At 34.9% G+C, this 23,691-nt stretch overlaps 1 protein-coding gene across 2 annotated transcripts in view; it reads left to right on the top strand.

The window, feature by feature from the left end:
* Positions 1-23,691, top strand: part of FAP (fibroblast activation protein, alpha) — a 69,660-nt gene that overhangs the window by 13,367 nt on the left and 32,602 nt on the right. Inside the window, exons 3-12 of one of the 2 annotated variants that reach the window (XM_012655853.1) lie at positions 2,913-3,011; positions 3,959-4,053; positions 4,983-5,057; positions 5,860-5,912; positions 8,950-9,022; positions 9,701-9,821; positions 10,719-10,873; positions 12,912-13,015; positions 14,854-14,989; positions 18,611-18,655. In XM_012655853.1, the coding sequence (XP_012511307.1) occupies positions 2,913-3,011; positions 3,959-4,053; positions 4,983-5,057; positions 5,860-5,912; positions 8,950-9,022; positions 9,701-9,821; positions 10,719-10,873; positions 12,912-13,015; positions 14,854-14,989; positions 18,611-18,655 (956 nt within the window). The remainder of the gene's footprint in view (positions 1-2,912; positions 3,012-3,958; positions 4,054-4,982; positions 5,058-5,859; positions 5,913-8,949; positions 9,023-9,700; positions 9,822-10,718; positions 10,874-12,911; positions 13,016-14,853; positions 14,990-18,610; positions 18,656-23,691) is intronic. The other variant, XM_012655854.1, reaches the window with a different exon arrangement.

Raw genomic sequence — 23,691 nt, 5'->3', positions numbered from 1 at the left:
AGCCCGGGCAACAAAGCGAGACTCTGTCTCAAAAAAAAAAAAAAAAAAAAGAATAAAAATAAACATTAATTGTATATACTGATAGCCTAATCTGAAATCGAATTTTTCAAACTGTGGTTTTAGTAGATATTCAAAACCAAAAGTCCCAATGGTCAAATTTGTTTGGGAAACACTGATATAAAATATTTGTTTGAAAAATACTGATGAGTTATGCTAATACTAAAAGGTAACATTGATTGCCTGCTTACCATGTGCCAAGCACAGAGCTAAATGTTTTACTTGAATTATCTCACTTAATTTAACCATCTATAAGAATAAAGATTAATTATAGCTATGAATGTCTTAAGCATAACTGCAAGTAAGAAAAATTATACGCAAAGATACTTAAATAGGAAAAACTATGATATAAATCATTAGCCATAACCAAATCATTATTTAAACTCAAAATTAAGACATCACCAAGGTTATATTCATTTATTGAATTAATAACAAAAAACTTTTTAAAAAAACAGTTATCTAGTTATTTTGGCATTCATAGTAAATAGATTTACTATACTTAAAATTTTTCCATCTGGATATTCAGGATTATGTAGCTATAAACTAAATGTATCTCAAATAGAAAATAATTTCCACTACGAATAGTGTTATGATTTTCCCTTGATTACAGTAGAAACAGATTGTAATGTGCTTTTAGGAGAGCTAAATAAAATTGAACTAAATGCAGTACTTGGCAATTATTATAATGCCATTATAGTAAATGGTCTTTTATTTGTTGAATAGGAATTATAAAATCGATCGTATGAATTCTGCACAAGACCATTCCATTAAACAGAAGTTTCATTATAAATAATTATATATCATATACAACCTTCCTTAGGATGCAACCAGATTATGGGAAGATCATTGTTAAAAAAAACAGAATAACTTAATGTAATTAAGTATTCAGTGTCTAGTTGCAAAGGGCCTTACCAGCCACTTGCATTCTTATAGCTACCAGAATGAGTTTTTGCTAAACTAAGAAAATAAACCCATAGTCTTAATCAAATGTGTGGAGCATACATGCATCAGTGTGAATCAGTAAAAATAGCAGAAGATGCTATTACCCAGTTGATCATTTTGCTCTTACTACATACATGGCAGTACATTTATGTAACTACAAGGTTAATAGAACAGGTTCAGTTTCAAATTTTAAAATCTAGCATGGCATAGCTGAAAGGATTGTCAGCATCTTCTAATCCAGTCCCTTATATTATAAGTGAGCAAGCTGGGGTGCCAGAGATCTACTCACCAAAGCCATGGAGGAAATTAAAAGAAGGGCACAAATCTCAGCCAGCCAGCCAGATAGGCTTCATTTCAAGCATCCATTCACTCAAGTACTTCTTAAATGCCAGTGTGTGCTAGACACTGGGGATGTGATGGTGAGCAAAACAAGACATGCATGGTCTTTGGCCTTATAGTAACTATTTTGATTATACAGTGGAAGGTGGGAAACCATTAATAAGATAATTACTCAAATACACACATGATTACAAACCAAAGCAAGTGCTCTAAAGGAAGGGAATATAGTCTATGGGAATGTGTAACAAGGGAACCTGGCCTTAACCAGGTTAACCAGGGGTCAGGAAGGCCTTCCCAGAGGAAGTTGCCCTTCAACTGAGCACTAGAGGCTGAATAGAAATTATGAGGCGAAGAGAGAGGGTGGGAAGAGCTGCAGAAGCCCTACAGAAAGAATATGTGAGGAACAGAAAGCCAAGCATGTTTGGAGACTGGAAAGTAATGAGAGAGGGCCAGGGAGGGCTGGCAGGGTAGATTGTCTGAGACTAGCCAGCACCTGTTGTCCAAATCACCATTTTTGGTCTTTATCCAAAGAGTCATAGAAAGCTATGGTAGAGTTTTAGCACAAAGATAAAGTTATAGCTCTCATCTTTGACAGTTTTATTTTCACCTAAATGCTATTCAAGGTATAGGACATTTTTGTAAGTTTTGGTTCTGTGAAGTGGTGGCCTGGAGAAGGGGTAGGGTGGGAGAGAGAGAGAATGGCCGTAAGTGCATAAATAGCGACTGGGAATTGATTGCTTTATTTTCTGCCTGGTGTACCTGACTGTTTCAGAGCTCTATAATGAGTTTGTTCTGAGAATTAGGGTCATGTTTGGAAAACACAATTGTTTTGAAAGATTCAAATATAGATGAAATCTATTCGGGGTCTGTGAGCTGGATTAAGCTAGTTTTTCTATGGAAAACCTCTACTCTTGCGATTTCTAAAATAATTTGTATAGATCATGTGGTTTTCTTTTCTTCTGGTCAGCTTTCTCATTCTAAAAATCCATAGTCAGAATAAGAAAATTATCTACATTCTTTAATGACTCTGTTGAGATTTCTAAAGGTTAAGATTCCGCCTGATCTTATCCGACCAACTGGGGTTCTAAAATACATTCTTGATCAATCAGTGGAAATTCAAGCCAAGCCTGGTGTGAGGAAATACAGTGAACTGCTTAAGAGGCTGGGTTTTTAATCAAACCCACATGGTCCATAATCCCAGCTCTGCAAGGCCTAAAGTTATTGAAACCGCATCTCATCTTCCTCCTCAAAACCCCTGACAACGCTTCCCTGCCTGAAGAACAATGTCCCAGCGCTCTGTAAGGCGCTTTGCTGCAACTTTCACCTTCCTTTACATTTTCCCACCAGTTTTCCCACCAGGCAATCAAACTACCTCCCTAAAGCCTTGGTTACCCTGTCTATAATACAGAAAATACTACTAATAATGATAATTATTAAGATAGGATTTAAGCAAGCACTTAGCAAGTGGCAGATTTTATCATTATGTGAGGAAGAACAGATTAGGGCCAGGCTTAGAATTTATTTGAGTTATTAATCTTCTTTTTAATAAGAATGTTTTTTCTTTTCCCCCAAAGTCCACAACTCTGAAGGAAGCACAACGAGAGCACTCACACTGAAAGATATTTTAAATGGGACATTTTCTTATAAAACATTTTTTCCAAACTGGATTTCAGGTAAATGGATTGTTTCCCTAACTTTTGGGAGTTTTAAAAATGTATTTTGTTTTGTCTTGATTTTGGTGCCAGTGCATCTCTATGGTAACTGAAACCATATCAGTTGAAATGGACAAAAAGAGCAATTATCTGAATAACCCAGGCGCCTACCAAAGCAGTTTTGACAAGACCGTTCAGGCTGGATTTGCCCAACAGTAATGAGGCCAATAGGAGATTAAACAGACAAGGAAAAGCTGAAAATGCATTGTTGAATAATTTGAGTGTCTGGTACAGCTTTTGAGAATGGGAGATATGCACCTATTTAGGAGAGGTTATGAGAATTTTACCAAAAGAGAAATTCCATTGTTAATCTGGATAATCTGGAAAACAGACAAAATCCCACTCTAACAACAAGCCCTTTAAGGGTTATTAAATTGTTATTTGCATATGCTTTTCAAAAGAGGATGTTATCAAATAAGTCGAATCAAATAGATGGTGAGATCAACTAAATAGTTTATGACATTATAGTTATATATTTAAGTGCCACTAAAAGCTTGAATATTTTTTTGTTTAGAAAATAAAATTCATATAAAGTATGTTTTAAACTAAATCAAACACAACCCAAATGTAACTTATTTTTATCATTGAAAAGAGATGTACTATTTTAAACTAGCTTATCCTCTTTGTAACTCAGAGAAAACAAAATTTTATTCCTAAGCACCCTGAATCAGTTAGAATAGGGCTGCTGCTAGCAAATGTGGCATCTTTGTGTGAAGCAGAGAGAAGCTTACTTTTCTCCCTTCCATCATCAACTTATTATGTTAAATCTGACAAAGCAATATATACTGCACAGACAGGAAAAACAAAGTAAGTCTGGGAAATAAGAGAGGGTTTTTTTGTTGTTGTTGTTAGAAATATATTTTCTGTTAAAAGATCATTTCAAGTTTTGTTTTCTTTCTTGCTTAAAGGACAAGAATATCTTCGTCAATCTGCAGATAATAATGTAGTATTTTATAATATTGAAACAGGAGAATCATATACCATTTTGAGTAATAGCACCCTGGTATGTACCCAATATCATTTTCCTCCTCAGAAACCTTTGCCAGCGCATCACTGACCAAGGACAGAATTCAAAGTCTTAGTGCCTGATCTTGACTTCCCAGCCCCATATCCCATGAGAGTCCTCCAATTCTCTCTTCTAGTCACACTAGGCTATTGTCCTTGCCTTTTTGTGAATCACCTGGGGGCATCTTTTTTCCTCTGTAGAAATAGTATGGTATAAGATAGTTAAGAACTCAGTCCTCAGTGTCAGGCAAATCGAGGTTCAAATCCTGGCTTTGTCACTTATTATTCTTGGAACCTTGGGTTTACACTACATCAACCTCACTATGCCTCAGTTTTTTCCTCTGCAAAGTGGGAATAATAATACATCTTTGGGTTAATATAAAAATTAAATGAAATAACATTTTAAAGTGCTTAGGACAATGCCTAACACAGAATAAATACTCAATAAGTGGTAGCTATGATAGATGGCACATGCTGTTCTGCTCTCCTGGGCTCTTAATCCTCCTACTTTCTCCACCCTTAAAAGCCTACTAATCTTTTAAAACCAAGTTCAGATACAATAATACTCTCCTCCTCTGTGCAACCAATGATCCCCTCATCTGGATTCAATCATTTCCTTTTTAATGATTTTGCAATGGTGTATTGAATCTCTTTTTTAGAGCTTTCTAATTTGTCACATGTTACTGCATTACAAGTTTAACATCATAAGGTTCTTGAAATCACATGTCATGTCTTATCTATTGCATCCCCCCATAGAGTCTAGTAAATTTCTTTGTATACAGCAGGTACTGCATAAAATATTTTCAATTGCATTGAAAGAATATTTATGTAGGAGTGTATCAATGATACAGCATTCTTTTAGAACTACAAATTTACATGGCTCTTTGTTATTTTTCTGGATTCTAATCGACTTCTTCATAATTTCAGAAAAGTATAAATGCTTCAAATTACGGCTTATCACCTGATCGGCAATTTGCATATCTAGAAAGTGATTATTCAAAGGTATCAACTATTTAATTTGGGTATATCCGATTATATCTCCTACTAATCCACAAGTCAGTTTAAAAAGTAAGAGAAAGCAAGAGTCTTTCTTTAAATGTTCAGGAGTTGGTCACCAGCAATCTTCAGAAAGACATATTTCAATCTGATGGAACTTCTCTGTCAAGAGTTTGAAAGCCCTTTAAGAAACAGAAAATTCTGTTTCTTGCATCATTCACTAACCACAGCACAAACATGCCTACCAATAAAAAGAATAGCTTTGTTCAGGAGGAATTATAAGCTAAATATCTCCTATTCATTTTTAAAATTTCTGTCATTTAAGAACTACACTCAAAGAAAGGCAATCATTTTGTAACAAAACCATATGTTATATGAAATTTTCTTTACCTAATTTTAAAGGGTATCATTATAATGAATTATCCAAGAACAGAGTAATTCTTATGGGCTGTGGAAGTCATAGTGGTTTTACCCCAATACAGGTAAAACATGAAGGGAAAATTCCTAAGATACAATGTGTCAAAGATAAGCTTTTTGTGTTAGGAAATGTCTTTGGATATGCTTTTTATGGAGTGAGGGTTGAATCATTGCTGAGATTAGTTCTGGAACTTGGACAAACGGCACAAAAGTCCACAGTAAAACTCTTTAAATGAAGACTCGTTTGGAATTGAAACATATTCTTCCTAGTGCCTTGTAAAAGTAGTCCTTTTATAATTCTGAACTTCGAATTGGATGATATATGATTATACATTATTGATGTAAGCTTTTTTTAAACTGTAATTTGTCTTGCCTCTCTTCTTTCTGACAGCTTTGGAGATACTCTTACACGGCAACGTATCACATCTATGACCTTAGGAACGGGTAAAACATCACCTCTATTCATTAATACTGCTTAAAACTAATACCCAGCCTTTTTCATTCCAAGCTCTGATTTGAGGTTAAGGCTATATTATCTTGTTACTGACCTTAGTTTCTCTTAAATTTAGATAGTAGATATATTGTCAGACAGGTGCCGTTTTCTTTATATGTATGTTTCAACTATTTGAAATATTTACCATTTCAAAGAAAAAAAAATGAATGTTCAGGTATGCAAAGGATTGAGGGAGAGAATTTCTGGCAGAAGGAAGAGTATGTATGTAAAGTCCAAAGGGGAGGGAGAGCATGGAGTGTTCAGGAAACTCAAATTAGATCAGTTTAGTTGAAATTGGAGGAACCTGCTGACTAGTGGGAGGTGGTGTAAGGTTGGGAAGCAGTTGAAGCAGGAAGCATAGGCCAAATAATGATCAGGAAACCATGAAAAAGAGTTTAGATCTCTTTCTGATGACAATAGTAAATCACTCAAGGGTTTTAAATGGGAAATGACATGGTCAGATTTGCACCTTAGACAAATCACTCTGACTGAGTGTGGACAATGAATTGGTTTAGTTACTCATCTTAATGTGATATCCTCTTTGCTGTTATACAAGGGAAAAATAATCACACGGCTTGAAGAAGTATTGAAAAAAATCTTCTAATCTATTTCCTCTTTTGTCCAGCAAGAACACAAAAATTCAAAACAATTATCTATCTACTTGTTTTAAATGTTTAGAAAAGAATAATTCTGATCTCCTTAAACAGTCAAATTAAGAAACAGGAAGTAAATCTAAATCCATCAAATGCATTCTGAGTCCTCTTCTCTGTATCCACATTATCGCCAAATTCAAGAAACATTTATTGAGCATTTGCTATGTGAAACACATATATTTGTGGGGGAGGGCGGGATACAAATGAGCTCGAGGTGCCAATCCTACTCTCAAGAAACGTTTAGACCAGTGAGGTGCGAGGGAATCTATGTCTTTCAGTACAATTTCTTAAGGCTTTAATCATGTCCTTGTTTTCAGTTTAACCATTTTGAAATTCTCTATGTTGAGATTCCCCGAATTGAACAGCATTGCAAAAGAAGATGACAATATTAATATTTTAATCATGGTTTATAAAGGCTTTAGAACCCAGAATCACATTACATTTTTAGTTTTTCTGCATTATATTGAATCAAGCCATTGTTTTGGGGAGTTGTTTTGTTTTCTGTACAGCTATCTAACTTTCCAGATTTTTTTTTTTGTGGTCAAGGAAATACAGTATGATTCAGGAAGTGAGGCATGACAAATTTGTTGAGATTCAAGGCACGACTTAATACCACTATTTCCAAGTCTATTATATGCCTTGGAAGACTATGGAAATCTAGCACAGAGAAAATAAAAATAGTTCTAGTTTCAAGCTAGGTAAGGAACACTGAGAAGATGGCAGTCTTCATAAAACATCCTCCTCTTCCTTCTCTCATACCTTTAGTGACTCAGAAAACACAGGAAGAGGCAGCTGTGGTGGCTTGCCAGTCATGAAGAGACATGTACAGAGATGTTCAGTTTAACGCTGTCTACATGATTGCATAGATAATTCTACCGCATGTAGAAAATTAAGATAGTGTTACAATGTCAAAGGTAATGTGAACACTGGCTTGAGACAGAGTTGTGAACCAGGCGAAGAATGCCTTCTTTCTGGGTTGTTCCCTTGACTGTGACCTCACGTCACTTTCAACGTTTCCTATCTGCCAGGGGCCTGGTGCTCATACACTGCCCTCTGGAGGCCAGGATTCCCACTGCACCACCAATGGTCACCTCCAGGGGCATCGTTCTTTCTGTAATCTAATCTGTGCCATGTTCCTTCATTGCTTGCTAGGCCTTATGCTCCATGACCTAATAAGTTATTAAATCAAGGTAATGCATGTTACAGGTCTTCACAGATGTCCAGGTGTTTAAAGAATGGGAAAGGTTGAAACGTCAGGCACACATCAGGTCCAGGTTGGAGAGATTTTTTTTTGAGAGAGTAGGTGAGAGTCTTTCTTGAGGCTTTTCGAAGTACTGAAGGTAGGTCTCATTTTGCTTTTCATTAAAAACAGTCTTGATGAAACTATTAATACAATCTTCAAGAAGATAAAAGTCAAAACTTAAGCATGGTATCCTATGACTTCTAACACTTAAAAATATGTATACATTCTTGTTGAAGAGGCACAAAAGCCCCACAATGCAAGTCACTCGACTGAGTACTTGCAGAGCAGAATGACTCTAAGCATTAAAGTGAGATTTTTGGCCAATAGAATATTTGAAATTTCCCGATGGGTGGAGGGCTTTGCAAGCTTAAGGCATACTGCCCAGTATACGATCCGTTTTTCAGTTTAGCTTGAGATCAGATGTTCCTTTCCTTTTCTGATTTCAAGTCAGATCCCTGGGGAGATTGTCAAATGGCATCTTATTTTCAAAAATTTGAAATGCATATGCGTTCACAGAGATGGGGATTGTGAATGAGAATGTAGAAGAGCACATATTAAACTTCAGCACAATTATAGAATTTCAGAGCTGGAAGGCAATTCAGTGACCATCTCAGTCTGGTGTGTGCAAATTTTACAGTCCTGGGGGTTTAAAAGATCTGAGTTTAATTCGAGGTCTGCCAAGAACTAGCAATGTTACCTTAAAAAGTCATATCATCTGTCTGCACTTCATGTTTATTTTCTATAAAATGAGAGGGTTCTATTAGATAATCTCCAGAGCTGTTCCCACTTTCACAATCTATACGTGTTTAATCCATGCATCTCACTATAACGGTCAGAAAACTGAGACCCAGAAAAGTTAAGTGACTTTTAAGTAACTAGCAAAAGAATGCCAACTGCCACCATGTCTCGAGTTCTGTTTCTATGTTCTTCCCATTAGGTTTGTAGATGCAGAGGGGATGATCCTTAATTTTTATTATTTGTTTATGTTGTCTATTTGTACAGGCTTTTTTTTAAAAAATTTTTTGCATTGAACAGCAAAGTTTGTTGTTTTTCTTTCTTTCTTTCTTTCTTTCTTTCTTTCTTTCCTTCTAGAGAATTTGTAAGAGGAAATGAGCTTCCTCGTCCAATTCAGTATTTATGCTGGTCGCCTGTTGGGAGTAAATTAGTAAGTGTTTAAATTTTTGAAGTGTTTAATCATGTAAATAAAAGAGGAGCCATTTGATTTTGGCCTTTGTTAAATTTCCCTGCCTGAAAGAAAAAAAAAAATACATTCATGACTATTTTAGTGGTTAAAAATGGGAAGAGTTTTGATAAATTGAAACCCATCTGAGAATTCCGCAAAATCTCAAGCTCATGGATAGACTTCTTTAAATATCGCAGTCAAAAACTTTATCCTTATACTCAGCCAGAATGCGTTGTGCCAGAAAGCTCAGGAAAAATATGGTTTTCACAAGTTTCCCAGACTAGCTTCAGACAACATGAAATTTTGTCCAAGCTCTTATTTAAGGACTCTAAATAAAGATTAGATCTGGCTAGCTATTAATATTCAGAGATTTATTCAACTTTTTGTCAATATACATAATTATTTGGAGTTAATAAAACAGCTAAAAAAATAGTAGACTTTATTCTTCATTTGATATAGACTTTAAAAATCATAATTGATTTTAATGTAGGTTGGTTGTGTTTTTTGACCTATTAAAATGATATTTTAGTTATGAATCTTTTTTGTAACTGGATTGCCACTCTTTTCAAAGGTATTAGGTGAATAATTTTTAAAAAATACAGCCTTCATTGCGTTTATTATGAAATTTCCCCTTATTGACTAACTTACCACCACTTCTAGGCATATGTCTATCAAAACAATATCTATTTCAAACAAAGACCAGGAGATCCACCTTTTCAAATAACATATAATGGAAGAGAAAATAAAATATTTAATGGAATCCCAGACTGGGTTTATGAAGGTAAGCTGTATTCTTTTTCTGCTGCTGCTGTTTTAGGCTTTTAATTTAAAATAATTTCATACATTTAATAAGATTTAGATGAGTAGTATATTATTTCAATGAATAGAAGCATTTGTGAAAGCTGTTATTAGGTTATGAACAGGACATACATGTTATCAGAAGACTGGTAGAATTTATTTTCATAAACATTACTATGAAGTGATAGTAGTGATTTATATTCCAAAAAGTATTAATATATAGTCCTTAGGTGCTGTGTTAGTACATTTTCTCCTGTTTGCTTTTTCTTCAGAAAGGAATCTTTTTTTTCAAAACTAAACTGTTTGTGATATAAATGGTTTATATTTTGAGAAAATATTTTTAGTTTTTGATATTCTCTTGATTTTGTCCTTATTCTAGTTCATGTAGTATCCAGGACTTAACCGGACTTTAAAAAGACTTCTAGTCTCTGTCTTTATAAAAACTATATATGTACAACTGAACTAATTCTGTTTTGTTTTTTTTTTAATATCCCCGGGAGAGAAATTCAACTTTCAATGTTTATGTCACTCTGTAGTACAATTACAGTTCTTTCTGTTTTGGCTGCTTTAGGTGACTATAAAAGCCAGAAGCTGCCCTGAAGAGAAAGATTAATTATTGCAGACATGTTTATTATTTCTTTAAAAAATTAAATTTCTGATTAATGTCAATTTCTCACAAAACTACTTGATGTTTGATATGAGGTATAAGGTTAAACTATTCCTCTTAATTCAGATTACTTATTTTTTAATAACCAAAGTATGGCATATGTCACATCCACACTAAAAAAAATTATTTCAGTCAATAGCTATTTAAAAGTGTTTATAATGATTTTAAAAGTAAGATGCAATTATAATTAATATGCTAGTATTTATTTTTCAGAGGGAATGCTTGCTACAAAATATGCTCTCTGGTGGTCTCCTAATGGAAGATTTTTGGCATATGTGGAATTTAATGATACAGACATACCAGTTATTGCCTATTCATATTTTGGTGATGACCAGTACCCTAGAACAATAAATATTCCATACCCAAAGGTATGTTGAATACTTTTAGCAGATACTTGCATTTCTCTGGTGTCAAAATGAGCAACCATTATCATGAACGGAGGTGGGATCAACAAGTTTGGAGGCTTCTTATCCTTGTGCATTGTAAGGCAAACATTGTACTGTGCTTTATTATTTATGTGGACATCTGTTGCTTTGGACATCTGGTTGTGCTGGATGAAGTAGTCTTTGCAAAATCCATTGCAGAATCTTTGAAAAACATATGGTCCAGATCATGGAGGAAAAACAAGCTTAACTTAATTTTAATTTTTTTCATATTTCATGCTCCAAATTCAGGGTAAAGTTCTGTTTTGCAATTCCCTTTTGAATTCTCATGTAAATGCAAACTAGAACGGAAAATACAAATGTTGAATTTGATGTTCCTGTCAGGTAGAAGCAGGCACGAGTTATGGTCTTTTTTGGATATACAAAGTAGGTTACATTTGTGAGCCTCAGTTTCTTCCTAGAGGGAATTAGACGCGGTGTGCGCCCAGAGTTTCTTGCATATTTTACATTCTAGAGTTCTTATCATACATCCTTTTTATTCAGTCTCATGTCTGGAGAGAGGGGACCTGGATGTGAAGTAGGAGAATGACCAGGTCCCAGTGAAAAAGCATTGCATCCTAATTCCAACTTAGACAAGAAATCTGAAAAAGTGGAATCAAAGCATAAATTCGCCCTTTGAACAAGGAATCAGATGTGATTTTGGAATGCAGTTTTTTGTCCTTTGGTCCTTATTGTTTTTACTTGCCAAGGAGAACACTGCCATGGATGGCTACAGTGGGTCCCTGTACGTGAAAAGATGGATGGATGTGGCATACACACGAGTGGATTCCGAAGCAAGCCAGAGTGGCCATAGAGAGAGAAATAGAATTGCAGAGAGTGAACATTTATGTAAAGTCATTTGAGAAAAGGCAATGGATAGAAGAAGATGAGTGTGTAGATAGGACATCCCTCAAGGGCTGTGTGGAAAGTCTGGAAGCTGAGATATTTGGAATTGAGAGGCCTGGTACTTGGGACCCATCGTGTAAAAGAATTTGGATCTTTGGAAGGGTCTGTGGAAGGAGGAAGAAATGAGGAAACCCAGAACCAAGGAGTGACTGACACTGACAGGGAAATTGGGACCCAAATTCTCATATTTCTTTGAGGATTAAAGTTATTGAAACATCTGGCATTGGATGGAAAGGTGGAACAATTGCAAAGCTAAACCTGGGGTGAAACAGGGAAGTCCTAACAGAGACTAAACAATTCTTTGGATGAATTCAAACAGCAATGAGTCATTGAAGACTGTGTGTCTAAATTTTGTGGATTTAAATTTTATTACAACTGTTAAGATTCTCGTTTTTTGCAGTAAAATAACAGAGGAACTCTAAGAAACTGTTTAGACATGAGCTACACTATCATGTAAATTTTCAGCATACAGTAGCACAGAAAGCACAAAACAAGAAAAGTGTAAAGCCCGTGGACACTTTATTTGGAGGTGAAATTTTCCTGATCTTTTGTGGATGATAGCAGTAGCAATACAAGCCGCTAAGAGACTGACATTTGGTGATTGTCCTAGACCAAATCAAATGGCAGAAGCAAAAAGTGTCCTTCATTTATTTATTTTTTCCATTCTCCTCCCAAACCAGTCCCCTTCTGTGCTCCCCTTAGCACACAGAGATATGATTATTATTATATAATAATTATCTTAATAAAGAAAATGAGAGATATCTGTCTTGGAAATCAAAAAAGAGAATATGGATCACAGAACTGCATTTTCATACTCAAAATATTTTTCCCTACAAATCAAAGCTCTCTCACCAGGCATTTAAAATATATATTTTCACTCTGGTTGACACAACATTTGTACTTGCTTTGAAAGTAAAATTGAAATGAAGCTCTGGTCATGTTATAAATAGAATGTCTTCAACAGTAATATATTTAATATTATTTGCTTATAAAAATATATCTAAATTTCTAAAGTGTCTTTAAAACATTGGTAATAATTGAAATTTTATGAGCTTAGATGTCTCCATTTTCTTGGCAGGCTGGGGCTAAGAATCCTGTTGTTCGGGTATTTATTATCGATACCACTTACCCTGGGCACGTAGGTCCCACGGAAGTTCCGGTTCCAGCAATGATAGCCTCAAGGTAATTAATCTCAGATCCCTCCCACCTTTTAAACTAAATTTTAGCACGAAATTTCTTAATCAAGGTTAATACTTTTTTCTAGTGAGTTCATGATGTGCATGCTATAAGCAAAAAGAAGTAAATAAAAGTAGCATGCAAAGCTAAATACGTAAAAAATTAAAAATGACAAGTTCTTTCAATTGGCTTTTTAAAATTAGCTCTTTTATACATATAAGGTGATCACAGGGATCAATCTAAGTGAAACTTTCCTCAGATGTACAGATGTGAACTCGGGACCCACAGGCAGATAGTAAAAGTCATATGTCTTCCACTTGGCTTCATTCAAGTCTGGCCTGCTTTCTCTCAGTCTAGGGTTTGTGGATCTGTGTGTATCACGTGTGCATGATAAGGAAGAAAAGATAAGCTAACCCTCTCTCCATGTTAGGGTTTTTCACTAGGAAGCAGTCTGTTCTCAACTGTTTGGTTGAAGAGTTGTCTGTGGATTAACTAGAGGCAGACAGGGATGCAAAGCATTCTCACTCCCCCGCCATGAGGTCCATGTAGATCTTGTCTGATTAGTCCTAACCACAGCAACCTTCCCACCCCCTAATCAGTCCTCTGTGGTCTTCTGGTTGAAGTGGATACGGGGAAGGAGTCCCCGCGCCCTGCGTGTTGGGCCTCCTGACCACTTCCCAATACCCAGTGGGCCTATGCTTGGTTCTCCTCCCCCTGCCTCTTGAAGGAGAATCAGCCAGGGCCAAATGACTGATCACCAATAGGGAAAACAATCCCATCACAGCCATCAGAGGCCTCTGATGGGCCTTGCCAAGATGAGCCCACTCTAGATAATCAGAATTGACTTTAAATTTTTGAATTATCTGCTATTCCCCACCCCAATCTACTTGATGAAAACTTGACTGAATGCATTATTTTTTTTTGAAAGTGTCATTTTCCTTAGGGGGCAAATGGAATGGTGGAAAGAGCACAGTATAAGGAGTGAAGAGGCTCATTTGAACATCTGTGTAATATTAACAATATCATAGTAACAGCTAACATATCTTGAACACATCATGTAGCAGGCACTTTAAGCACTCTCAGCCAATCTTTACAGCAACCTTTAAAATTGGTGATATTACTATTCCCATATCGAAATGAAATAGTTAAGCAATTGGCCTGTTATATAACTAGTAGGACATAAAGCCAGAATATGAGCATGAGACCCCTTCCAGCTCTGTGGTTTCTTTTACATTGATGTCCAAAATTCTGTGGTTCATTTTATGTTGATGTTCTCTGTCTACAAGAGCCAAGTAATCATTGCTGCCATTCATTGGCATCTAGTATGTGCCAAACATTTGGGTTACTTCATATACTTCACAGGTAATTATTACACTAACCTGAATTTCAATACCTGACTTAAAACTCAGCTTCCAATACCAACTCACCTGGTAACAAAGGTGGTCTTTTCACCACACTTGGCTCTTTCTCAAATAATTAAAAAGTGAAAAGTTGAGTTTACTTGTGCAAAATACCCAGTTTAATGCTTCTCCTCCATCCCATTGACCAGTAGCTTTCATCTTATGTCTTAAATTCTTTTCTAAGGTTTAAAACTGCAGAAATGGGGAGAAAACTTAAGTATGAAATAATTTCATTAGACAAAAGAACTCTAATAGGTATTTTTTTAAAAAGTCAACATATATATTTGTCCTTTCTCTCCAGAGAAAAGAAAGTTTTGTCTTCCTTACCTACTGAATAAGTATTCCATAATAATAAAATGTGTCTTTTAGAAAACAAAATTTAAGAAATTATTTGAATGTGAAATTGGCTTATGGTTGTAACTGTTTGTTTTGATTTATTTGCAGTGATTATTATTTCAGTTGGCTCACGTGGGTTACTGATGACCGAATATGTTTGCAGTGGCTAAAAAGAGTCCAGAATGTTTCAGTCTTGTCGATATGTGATTTCAGGGAAGACTGGCAGGCATGGGATTGTCCAAAGGTAAGGTATATTAAAGCCATAGATGTCTATTTCTGAAGATGAAACACAATAGTGGGGACTCATGCATAGCTATTAATAACATTCTATATTTTAAAGCCAGAACTACTGCATTCAACTCCTGATTGCTTTGCAAAAAAGCACTGTGTATTCACAAGTCTGTTACTTTATTAAATAGGATACCTCTTATTTTTTTGAAAGATTTAAGCCTTGAAATTGAATAGCAAAAAAAGACTAAATGAGACAATGAGACATTGGAAAAATCAGGTATCTGTCTCTCAATTATGATGGTAATCCATTCTTCTGAGATTATAATGAGATTGGCAGTAAAAAAAAAAAAAAGAAGAGCAAAATAATGAAAATGAAAACAAAGGATGGGTCTACAAGGGAAGTAGATTTGTTCCATGAAAAAGAACCAGAGAAAAAATACAAACATATTCTATTCAATGTCAAAAATAAAAAATAAAAATCCCAAAGGAAATGGATATTATTTTTAAAAAGTCAAATATTCCCATTTTAAAATCAAAAGTGAATAACTGAAAACATGATGTGAAATATTAGATCAAATTATCCTGTTACCTGATTATTTTAGGAGAGTGCCCCATTATGTGTTAATTTTTTTTGGAGGGGGGGAGAATATCCTCTTGAAAACTAGACACAGATTTGTTGTTGAGTTTCAATTGTTTCTATTGCTCAAATCCAAACATAATCTGTTGAATTAATGAGTCAGAAAAATTACTTCACTAATATAAAAGCTTTAATATAAGCCTGTTCTTAATTACTTGTATTAGAAACTAAGACATACAAAATGTTTTCTTTAAATAGGAAATTTGATGGGTCCATTTCATGAGACTTCTCATTATGAAGGAATGTTTCATTAAACCAAATATAGAATTACCCTATTTTATAAAGTAAGAAGAAAAGTGGAGCAATCAAAGTAAATCACTAAATTCCATCTAGAAATTAGGACATTATGTTTTGCAAGGAAAAAGTCATATGAATCTGTTTGGAAATATATCAGGACTATAATAGTCAACATTACTCAGGCTAAAAATATTTTTTTAAATCACTACTGTGTCTGTGAGAGGTTTGACTAATTTTGATGGAATATGCTAGAAGCTTATTTTTATCTTATATGTATTTTGATATACAAAGCAGAAAGAGTTTGGCTTTAATGCAGTATCATAGGCAAAGAAAGGATAGACTAATTTTGATTATCCTAGTTAATTAGAAATCATTGGTCTGATTAATCAGCTTTGGGTGACTGTATCTTTAATGTTTTCATTGAATCTAGGTATTAGGAACTATTGCTTTAATTTTATTAGTTTGAAAACCATGAGATGTATCATTTAGACACCATTTTTAGCTCTTAAAACTAGGAATTTAAAATCTGTGATTGCTTTGGAATCTGAAATTCTAATTTATCAAAATCTGAGACAACTTTAATCCAAACTGACGGAACATTTAAGATGCTCATTCAAAGAGGTGTGGAAGTCCCTGGAATATAAACTTTAGTTTTACAGCCAGAAAATAGTGATTAAATTTAGAATATCATGTTTGAATAACCTTAGGATTTCTAAACACCTCTGTCTCAATGTAGTCTGATAAATACATGGGACATATTTTCAGATTTGAGAACGAGCGTCGAATTTTCCAGCAACAACGTCATAACTAGTGTGTGCATGTGTGTGCATGTACAATTTTAAAACAAATAATGTTTAAAGATTAAGTGACCTAGCAACATTTTATTCATGTGGGGAATCATACTCAAAACAAAGAATCCAAGGAAATTGGCATTAGTTACTTATAATATAGTTATATTAGTGAGATTTATTAAGAAATTTATAGTTAGGGGAAGAAACATCTTTCATATTATTCTTCCTCCTCCAAACAGGAGATTAAAGTTAATTTTATCTTTATGCCTAAAAGTAATAAATCAAAAAAGTTTCACTATTTTTTCAAGTCTTGTCTTAACTTGTTCTCTCTGAGGCATTGGCCTATCCCTATAGAAGAAAATTCAAACCATGTTCTTGTTATTCCCCTCCCTTTTACGACAGGACATCCTCTCACGGCTCTCCTTCTACTTCATTGACTGTTCTTTTCCTTTCCAGCTCTTCTTCTGACTTCTCTAGAACTCTTATTATTCTCCAACTTTATATATTGGAAAGGTAGGCTAACTGCTATGACAACAACAAAAACCTCTAATAATTCAGTGGGTTAATACAGTAGAAATTTATTGCACATTCATGTAACCGTCCAATAGTGAGTCCAGGTAAGCAGGGGATGGTGAGGGTGGGGGGATGGGGTACTCTGCTCCATACAGTCATTCAGGAACCCAGGTGATAGCATTTTCGCTAACTTCATCCAGAGGCTTCCAACACTATTCCAAGGTTATTCAACTTGAGCATCAAAATTCAGCCGAGAGGTGGAGAAAACAATGGGGGAGAATAATGTATGAAAGGTTTTTATGGTCTAGGCCTAGAAGTATCATAGGTCATTTCCGCTCACACACCATTGGCTAGAACTTATCACATGACCACATCCAACTGAAAGGGAGGCTGACAAATGCAGCCCAGCTGTGGCCCTAGCAAAAGAGGAAATGGTCTGCTGATTATCCTGCTGCCTCTGTCTCAACTCTCTACTTACTCTCTTTTTACCTATACCAGAGCTTTCTGTTACCACTTGGCAGTAACTCTCAAACTTATTTCTGAGGATTTGAACTTTTGAATATCTGTGACTACATCTTCTCTGTTCCATCCTCACTACCACGACCTTGGTTTGGATCTTTATCATTCTTTCCCCAACATCACAATAGCCTTCTATTAATAATTGGTCTCTCTGCCTCCTTCCATCTCACCCACTTCTAATTCATTCTCTGCATCATGCTCACAATTATATTTTCCGAATTGTTTATTTGAAGTCTTTCAAAGGATTTACTTACAGGAGAAGTTCAAACTTCTTAGGGTGGCATAAAGTTTCTCCAAAGATCTTGTGGATAAATATGCAACCTCCGTTGTCTTCTATCTCTTCCCTGTAGTCACCCTCCACTCAGCCACACTGAACACCCTGTGGTTTACTAAGCTGGTCTGGTCTCTATGCTATTCGTTTTGCCTACAATGTTCTTTTTTCTAATTATTTGTCTAGAAATGTCTATTCATCCTTTTAGAATTACTAAATATATGTTCAGTAAATGATTGACTATATTTTGCTAAAATATAAATCAAAATAAGATTTAGTACAAATTTTAAAACTTCTGGCTACTTCGTAAGACTGAGAAAAGAAAGAATTTAACCTAAACTCCACTGTGAAAGCTCTTTTCACCTACACCACACCAAGTACCTGGGTTATGCTGGGCCTCCACAGATGTCATGATAATTCCGTGTCACTGCTAAACAGAATTATTAAAGATCTGCAATAAGATCCAACACTTAGATAACCCATGTGTATGCAATAGCGCTGTTATATAAGATTTTTAATATAGTCCTCTTAATTAAACTCAAGTTTGAAGTTAGACAACTAGTTATAGTACACTCTGACCAGGAAACTTAACTGCAAATGTCCAGATTATATTTAGAAAAAAATACCCTCCTAACACTATGTTCAATGTGATCTTTTGTCTTTTAGACCCAGGAGCATGTTGAAGAAAGCAGAACTGGATGGGCTGGTGGAGTATGATTTTGCTATCTTTTACTTATTTTTTAATAAAACTTGACAGATTCTCAGTTAACAAAGGACTATTTGCAGTGTACCCAAACTGGCACTACTTGTTTTCATAGAAAATATATCAAGTTGAAAAACACAAAGGTAGTTATCTCTTCAGTGATTTTTTCGCCAGTCAGTTTCAATGTCTATATTTTTATAGACTTCTCTTGCAAACAAATCATATCCCTCATGTCCCAGCCTTAACTTCATCAACTGAATCCTTGATATCTGTAACTAATATTACTTCTTAAACATATATAATAATTTTTCAAAAGGGAGCATAATCCCCGATCTGCTGAAACCCTCTTAATAATTATTAGCCATTTGAATCCAGGAAAAATAAATACATTGGTGTTCTTGTAATTTAAGGACAATCTAGCTCATATTAAATTTCATGTAAACTGTACTGAATTTCATATATGTGTATTCAATCCAGTATTTAAGTAATGATTTGATATTAAATAGGAAAATGTGTGTTTTGTTACTGTTTGTGATCACTTGTATCTGGAAGTTTTAGATAGGTTTATTCAGTGATTTATGAGGATTTTTAGTATAAAAATCATGTTTGAGGGGAATATCAATTGTATCTTATATCCTATATGAAGAACACAAAATAGGACAGAGAATAAGTGAATGTTTTGTGGATGCTGCCACTTATCACAAATACGTGATCGAATTCAACTAGCATTTGAGGGGAGGGGCCACTTCTCTGAGATTTCAGCACATTATACAAAGAAAAAGAAAATTCTTTGAACCTGGTTTAACATATTAAACCATGATATAACGACAATAAGGAATTCAGAAGTCAATTATAAGATGATAACTCATAAAAATTTATGCTTAAAATGGCGAGGGAGAAGGTAAATTGTAAACTGAAAGTCTTCAGATACTAAAAATCCTTTCTTGTACACTTTTCTGGGTCCAGTGATTTTGGCTCGCATGCTATTTTATTTACAGTGTCTTCAAGTAAAGATGTCTCAGTTTTATTCACTAACTGGAGAATAGTTATTGCTTTATTAATTATATACAGTAAGCCTAAGTTACATTCTGAAGTAACAAGGTAATAAGAATAAGTGTGTAATTCAGGAAAAAAATGGGAAAGTCCTATTTGAATTCACTTTTTCCCACTGTACTAAATATCACAGGAAAAATTAGCAGTATTCAGTGAAAAAAAAATTCTCTGAATATTCTGGATTCTTTATCAGTTAGAAGCTCACCTTCCAGAAAGGCAATTCCTAGATCAGTATTTGAAAACTTGAAGTAAGGAGAAATTCAATCTACTAATTCACTCCCATTGCAAAGATTTCTAGTAAAGAACGAGGGGAGGAAAGAATGCTTAGAAATATCCTTTAGTTGTGTCCTCCATTATGATAACATATTAACAACTGGATTTACTATAAAGAAATATGAATGGTATGATTTTACAAATAGATCAACAATGATACCAACAACCCTCTCAAAGACATTACCTTGGGTATCTATACACATTTATTTTTAAAATGCTGCAATGTTCAAAACACTCTGAAACATGTTAGAATGCATATTTTAAAAGCTCCTATTTATAAGTGTCTTGAAGTCAAGTGTATCTTAATAAGTTTTGAACTCTGTATTGCACAGACCTTGTGTTCTCAGGAAAATGTGAGCTGGATAAATAAATGAATGAACAAATGAATGAATAAATTGCCTTATAAAGCTGTAGAACATTTTCTTAAAAAATACCCTCAGTGAGGGCACATATGTGCCCTTAGAAGATGAGATCCCTACATCAAATCAAAAGTTATGCCATAAATAATCTAGGGAACTAACGAGTTATTTATCTGGGACATACGAGTCTGTGCCATATCATTTTAATATCTGTAGTCTTAGAATTCTATTGAAAACAATTTATTTTTCTTATGTACTAATTTCAGTCTCTTAAAGTTTATCCAATACTCAGTAAACCTTCTAAATTCCAAAACAGGAATTATCAAAAATTCTTTGCAATGACAGCTTTGAAGTGTAAGTTCACACCCTCCCAAGGTGCTTACTTTGAAGGGGTCATTAATTAGATTTTGCAAGTTCTAACATGCCTTTTGAAAAACTCATGCCACAACTTTATTCAGCCATAACTGATATGTCGTAATATAGCTTCTTTTGACCTACAATCAATGTAATGACTTAATGAAATTAACCAGAAAAAAACCCTAGAACTGTGTATGTATTTCAGACATTTGTTCAAATAATATCGATAGGGTCTTTAGATAAAGTACACAGGCTAGTCATATTATTATCAATTTAAAAAGCAATTTTGGACAAGTGATTCTTTTCTAATTTATCAGAGATTTAAACTGAAAAAGATTTTGGGATATCACCTATGAATTAGAAAATGAGATTAAACGACTTGCTAAAAGTAACTGATCTCTTAGTTGCAGGTGCACAACTAACAAATAGGTTTCCTGAAAATTTTACTTTCCACTTTCCTTCCACCAGCACTGAAACATTCAGTATCTTAATGTGGGATAAATAACTTAACTTTTTCTTTGATATTTGATCAGAAAAATAACAACAAATTCGCTTTTAAAATATTGCTTTTTTGCCCTGTAGAGAACAGACCAAAAAAGGAGGATTTAATCAAAGAATTTAATTTAATTTCTTAAATTTGGAGAACACTGCAAACATAATGCTTTGGCTTCAAAGTCACACTTAAATTATTTTATAATAATTAAACCATACTCTACACTTTCTTTAGGTTGTTGGCAAAATCTCTTAATTAAGAAAAATGAATTTTCCACTTGATAATTTAAAGCTTGCGCTTTTGACTGAATGTGGACTTAGTTTAGGCATCAGCGTTAGGTCATTTAACCACTATGGCAAGATATTACATGGCAGTAAATAAACTTACCTTCCAAGTAAAATATTTTAAATGGCTTTGCACTTCATATACAGATGAGTAATCTATCAGAAAATCTAAGCATGATAAAAAAGACGAAGGGGCCTTGTTAAAACTGGGCACAACCTAGTATGTGTGCTTAGCTACGGTCCAGGTGTGACTTGCTATGAGAAGCATTAACTCAGAATGCATTATGGCCTAGCTCTGGCAAAATGAATGAGGAAATATTTCACACCCTCTTTAACTCACCCAAGTTACCTGTTCATCTAAAGCAGCTGTCTTCAATGTGTGCACTGAAAGGAGAGAAGATAACAGTCTTTGCTTAGCAGAAATACTCTTCCTGTTTGCCTGATTCTAATATCTTACAACATAACACTCTGCCCTATCACTTTTTTATATTTTCAATGAAAATGAAATTTTAAGTTTTAATGTAAAACAAAACCCTTTTAAAAGTCCTTTAACTGACTGCAGGTTTGCGGAGAATTTATTTTTATTGTGGTATCTTAAAAAAATTGTGACCCAGGTTTTATTTTAGTGATTAAATCAACATAGAACCAATTTTTGTCTTTTACACTGAAGAGTAAGACAGTGACATTGTAAAGAGGTTACTAGTAAGTACATATGCTATCATTTGGCTAAGAGGGTAAAATTTCATTTTAAAATGAAAGAATGGTTTTTCCAAAGACCTATACTCATGTGGAAATTCCATCCACAGAATTGCTAATCAGAGTTTCCTATTCCTGAGCCTCTTGGTTATTAATTTCACTTAGAGGCATTAGTCTCAATATGCAAAATCCTACCACAGTTGGTCTTATTAATGAAACTAATGAAGAAATTGTGTAAGGAGACAGCAGTTTCTCATTATTTCATTTTCCATTTTGTTAAAGATTTGTTAAAAGAAAAACTTTATATAAATTAAATTTAGCAGAGTATATTTGAGCAAAGAACCATTCATAAATCAGGCATCACGCAGAACCAGAAGAGGTTGGTTCAGAGCTCCGCCCAGCAACGTGAGCAACAAGTTTTAACAGGCCAAACACAGAAGCAAAGCAGGGAAACCACCTGATTGGCTACAGCAAGGAGTCTGCCTTATTTAGTCATGGGGTAATGAGGTATTTGCCTTGTCTGGGCCTGGTGTGGTGAGTTGGCTACCTGTCACTGGCTAAAACTCAGCTGTTTGTTTTATTCCTAGTTAGGTTGCTGTTTGTTATGGTACTAGGTCAGGTCGTGATTCGTTATGTAGGAACTCAAAGTATAGAGATAGCCTCAGGCTAAGGGTCTCCTACTTATAACCGACTTATTGATTCCGGGACAATGTGATAAGACTTAGGACACGGTATTAGTTACCTAGAGTGCTGTAATAAATTACCACAAACTTGGTGGCTTAAAACTACAGAAATTTATTCTCTCAGCATTCTGAAGACTAGAAGTCTGAAATCATGGTGTCAGCAGAGCCATGCTCCTTCTGAATGCTCCAGAGGAGAATCTTTCCCTGCCTCTTCCAGCTTCTGATGGCTTCTGGAATTCCTTGACGTTCCTTGGTTTACAGCGGCATCACTTCTAATCCCTGCTTCTGCTTTCACACAGTTTTCTTCCCTGTGTCTCTCAGTGTCTCTTTGTGTCCTCTGCTCTTCTTATAAGACACCAGGCATTGGATTTAGGACCCACCCTAATCCCGTAGGTAGCAATTTTTGCCCTGATTATATCTGCAAAGACCCTATTTCTGAATAGCATCACATTCTGCAGCACTGGGTGGAACTGAATTTTGGGGAAACGGCTGTTCAGCCTACTACACCCACCACATCAAATGAGTTGCGTTTTAGTGTCACACAGTCATAATCATTTTGTGAGAAATAATGATCAATTTTATCAAAAAGTCATCACATATCCAATCGCACATGAGGCCATCATTAAAGGCGCCTACAGCCACTTCCCTGTTCTCTTCTTGCTCAGAAATGGATCTCAGACTAGGTCTCAGCAGGATACATGTCTGTAGATAAAAGATACTGGCAGCTTTTAGTTGTTGTGTCTTTACTCAGTTCTAAAAGAGCTGAACATCTTGCTTCACTGTCATATGGAAGGACATCAACCAAAGAGAGCTGGTTTTAAATTATTTGTGGGAATATCTGTTCTG

This window comes from Propithecus coquereli, unplaced genomic scaffold (genome assembly GCF_000956105.1).
Source record: "Propithecus coquereli isolate 6110/MARCELLA unplaced genomic scaffold, Pcoq_1.0 Scaffold49, whole genome shotgun sequence".
Lineage (NCBI taxonomy): Eukaryota > Metazoa > Chordata > Mammalia > Primates > Indriidae > Propithecus > Propithecus coquereli.
Note: the sequence above shows the minus strand (reverse complement) of the source record. Positions and strands in the feature narration are given on the sequence as shown.